The 4004-nt window shown below is 38.3% G+C and overlaps 1 protein-coding gene across 1 annotated transcript; it reads left to right on the plus strand.

The window, feature by feature from the left end:
• The first annotated feature begins 1355 nt into the window (after positions 1-1355).
• On the plus strand, positions 1356-1982 carry LOC149134143 (uncharacterized). Its single transcript, XM_089358189.1, has one exon. It carries the CDS (start codon positions 1356-1358, stop codon positions 1980-1982), a length of 627 nt encoding a protein of 208 aa, XP_089214315.1.
• Positions 1983-4004: the final 2022 nt, after the last annotated feature.

Below are 4004 nucleotides of genomic sequence, written 5' to 3' on the forward strand. Positions count from 1 at the left end.
ATTTCGTCCGGCGTGCTAACGATTCTGCCACATGCCGTTCGCATTAATGACTTCAGAAGGTGTGATCTTTTTCTCTCACCATATTATCAACTTTGCAATTTTGAATAAAAGATCGGACTTGGAGAATTCAAATCTTAATGACTAATCGTACATTCTTGTGTCTACGAATATTTTTGCTTCTAAGTAGTCTTGTTGCATTCCTTCTTCAATTAATTTAACAATCAGCGACATGAAACTCAGAATAATTATTCTGCTTATAAAATTTACAAACTCTATGTATTAAATACTATTCTCATTTTTATAAACACGCCTATACATACATTGCACACACACACACACACACACACACACACACACACACACATACATGTATGTATGTATATAGGCAGACGGACATACCAACAGACAGACATGGATAGATAGATAGATAGATAGATAGATAGCTAGATAGATAGATAGATACCGGATTAATGGATTAAACAACATTATTTAAAACCTCACATAGTTACATCCGTACGACATTGATATGATGATACAATTAACATATTTTGAAATCACTTTCATCCATTAAAGATGTAAAATACGTTTCTTCAGGTGATTATCTATGTCTATAAAACTCAAAATGTGTGTGTGTGTGTGTGTGTGTGTGTGCGTGTGTGTGCGCGCGCGCGCGTGCATACATGCTTTTTATGCGTTTCCACATTTTTCATCTGATCTTGATGAAATTTTTTTTATTAAGTGGAAAATTTACCCTGGCAGGTCACTACCGCATTACCGATGCCTAGGGATACCCACTTCTAGGAGAAAATTCGATAAAACTGAAGGGACTCCCCCCCCCCCCACTTGTTGCAAAAAAAAGGGCAAAAGTTGCACACAAGAAAAGTTTTTACAGGAACGTCCGATTTTTATAATTTTGGTGTCAAAAGGACCGTCATGTTGCGACATTTCAGAAAATTGCGAAAAACTTGGAAAAAAAAATCGATTTTTCGCAGTTTTGCAAAGTTACACGGTAGAAAACGTTTTACTGGAAAGACCGATTTCCTTGGGTTTTACGGCAAAAAGACCACCATGTAATGGCGGTTCTAATAAGTGTCTGTTCTATGTCCAAAGGCATCACTGTGCGACAAAAAACTGAAAAACTGTGAAAAAATTTATTTTTATATACTTTTTTCCCCTTTAAATCTTCTCACTGCTTCGGTGGATTGCGTTCAGACTTTACCCACTATTTACTCATCCTAAGGATAACGTTAGGAGATTCCGTTTTGCACAGAATTTATCCGCGTATGACCAACAATTACGAAAAACTAAGCAGAAAATCGGTTTTTTACCCTTAAATCGTTTATTTTTGACTGAACATGAGGGCTCAGCTTCTCGGTGACAACTTATCGGGTGACTTCTCCAAGCAGCTTCTCACCGATGGTGATGGCACAGTTCTCTCCGTTACAGCTGGAGAGATGGCTGTCTCACACGTAGGCCCACCTGTGGACTCTGTTGACGACCTTAAGACCGCTGTTTTTCTCGATCTGCACATAAACTACCGAAACCTGAATTGGCTATGCGAAAGAGCCATTTTAGCTCCCAAAAATACATTTGTTGCGAAACTCAATGAAGACCTACTGCAAAACCTTCCTGGAAAGCTTCACACCTACAAGTCTGTGGACACTGTTGTGGACCAAGAAGAGGCCGTTAATTTTCCCACAGAATTCCTCGATTCCTTGGGCCACTCTGGACTACCGCTTCAACTGCACCTCAAAATTGGAGCTCCTATCATGCTGGAGCCACCACGTCTGTGCAACGGAACGCGGTTAGTGGTAAAAAATGTGCTATCCCATGTTTTTGGAGCAACAATTCTTATGGGTTGTGGCATCGGAGATGTCTTTATACCCAGGATAAGCAATGCCCCTGTCCCTTGCGTTGCCTTCAGCTCCCTTTTCTACTTTGCTTTGCCATGTCCATCAACAAGTCCCAAGGCCAAACACTAACAATGACAGGCCTCCATTTAGGCCAACTATGCTTCTCGCACTGTCCCTGAATAAGGGCTGTTTAAGGTTAAGAAGCAAGCTTATTACCACACACCCACTCCTGCGCCTATGATTTGATATCAAACCATGTTACATGTACTTTCACAATTTTATTCCATTCATGATCACAACTGCCCGACGAACGGGAAAGTGAAACTTTGAGTAGCAATTTTCGTGATGTTTTTGCAGTTTTAATTTTTAAAAAAGCATATTACTCTACTTTCGGATTTGAGTACTATTTTTCCACCTTGTTTCGCATTTATGTGCTTACTCATGTGTGTGTGTGTGTGTGTGTGTGTGTGTGAGCAGACAATCTAAAGAAGGGCACTAAACACATATATTGGGAGTTACATGTATGGACCAAATAGTTGACATCATAAGAAGTTATAAACTTTCGAGAGAATCTGAAATTTCTTTTTGGCAACAGTGAATTTCGAAGCAGATGATAAAGTGATGAAGCTTATAAAGTAATAGCGTGTAAATACTGGGTTTTTTAAAAAAATCCTTTTGGACTTTTCCGAACCAAAGGGATTTCTTTGACCCAATATTTAGACGCTATTTTTGATAGCTTTATTATCATCTGTTTCAAGATCCACTGTTCCAAACAAGAATATACACATGTATATGCACGGCCGATGCATATGTTCTTTTCTAGGCGCAGGAGTAGCTGTGTGTAAAGAAGCTTACTTCCCGACCACATGGTTCCAGGTTCGGTCACACTGCATGGCACCTTCGGCAAGTGTCTTCTATTATAGCCCCAGGTCAACCAAATTCTTGTGAGGGTTTTGGTCAGCAGAAATCGAAATGTGACCGTCGCGTGCATATATATATATATATATATATATATATATATATATATATATATATATATATATATATATGCAAATATACATATATATATGTACATACATATGTGTGTGTGTGTGTGTGTGTGTGTGTGTGTGTGTGTGTATGTATGTATGTATGCATGTATGTATGTATGTATGATTGTATGTATGTATGTATGTATGATTGTATGTATGTATGTATGTATGTATATACATATGCATATATGGGTACAGGACGTCATAAAACGTAAACAGGAAATACGAAATACAAAAACATGGAATACGAACTTTTTTTGCGAACAACGAAGGAAACAAATGGAAAACAAGACCAGTAACATAAAGAACGACCCTTCATCAGTTGTCGGCTGTTTATCTACTCCACATTTTGAGTAATTACGATAAGATGTGTCTTCGAGAAAACAGTTGCTCCCGCAAAGCAAAATAAAATTTGGAATTGCGGAGGGTCAAAGTTGGTAACAAAAGCAGGACAGCGAAAACAAGCAGTAAGGGCTGCTAAGCCATAACGAGGCGAGGTGGCGAACGCTAGAGGAATAAGCTTTGACAGGAGAAAAGATAGGAGAGGAGAGAGACAAGAATGCACCTGATCTTTGTGGCAGATCAAAAGGAAAGAAACAAACTCAAGGTAGGAAGAGAAAGATGGCCGATGATCCCGTGTGAGCAAAGAGAGAGTAAAGGAGGTAGAGTGAGAAAGAGAGAGGGTAGAAAGATAACGGTGAAGGGAAGAGGAAAGGAATTAGAGAAAGGATGAGAGAGAAAAAAACGAAAGGGGGAGAAGGGGAGATAAAAAGAAGTAGAGAAAGGAAGCGAAAGGAAACAAAAGAGGAGCGGGACAGAGAGTATAAGATAGAGTTGCATCGGAATTATTACGATAAACTTACTTGGAAATGGATGCGTGGCATTCAATCATATAATAATATAAATAATATATATATATATATTTATATGCATATAAACATACATATATGTACATACAAATATATGTATATACATATGCATATATGGGTACAGAACGTCATAAAACGTAAACACCATGGAGTACGAAAACAACATGAAGTACGAAATATGAAAACATGGAATACGAACTTTTTTGCGAACAACGAAGGAAACAAATGGAAAACAAGACAAGTAACATAAA

The sequence above is a fragment of the Octopus bimaculoides genome, chromosome 9 (assembly GCF_046866305.1).
Source record: "Octopus bimaculoides isolate indiv1 chromosome 9, ASM4686630v1, whole genome shotgun sequence".
NCBI classification, from domain to species: Eukaryota; Metazoa; Mollusca; class Cephalopoda; order Octopoda; family Octopodidae; genus Octopus; species Octopus bimaculoides.

Excerpts from the sequence above, each read along its gene's own strand:
- LOC149134143 (XM_089358189.1), top strand. The coding sequence starts at position 1,356 with ATGAGGGCTCAGCTTCTCGGTGACAACTTATCGGGTGACTTCTCCAAG.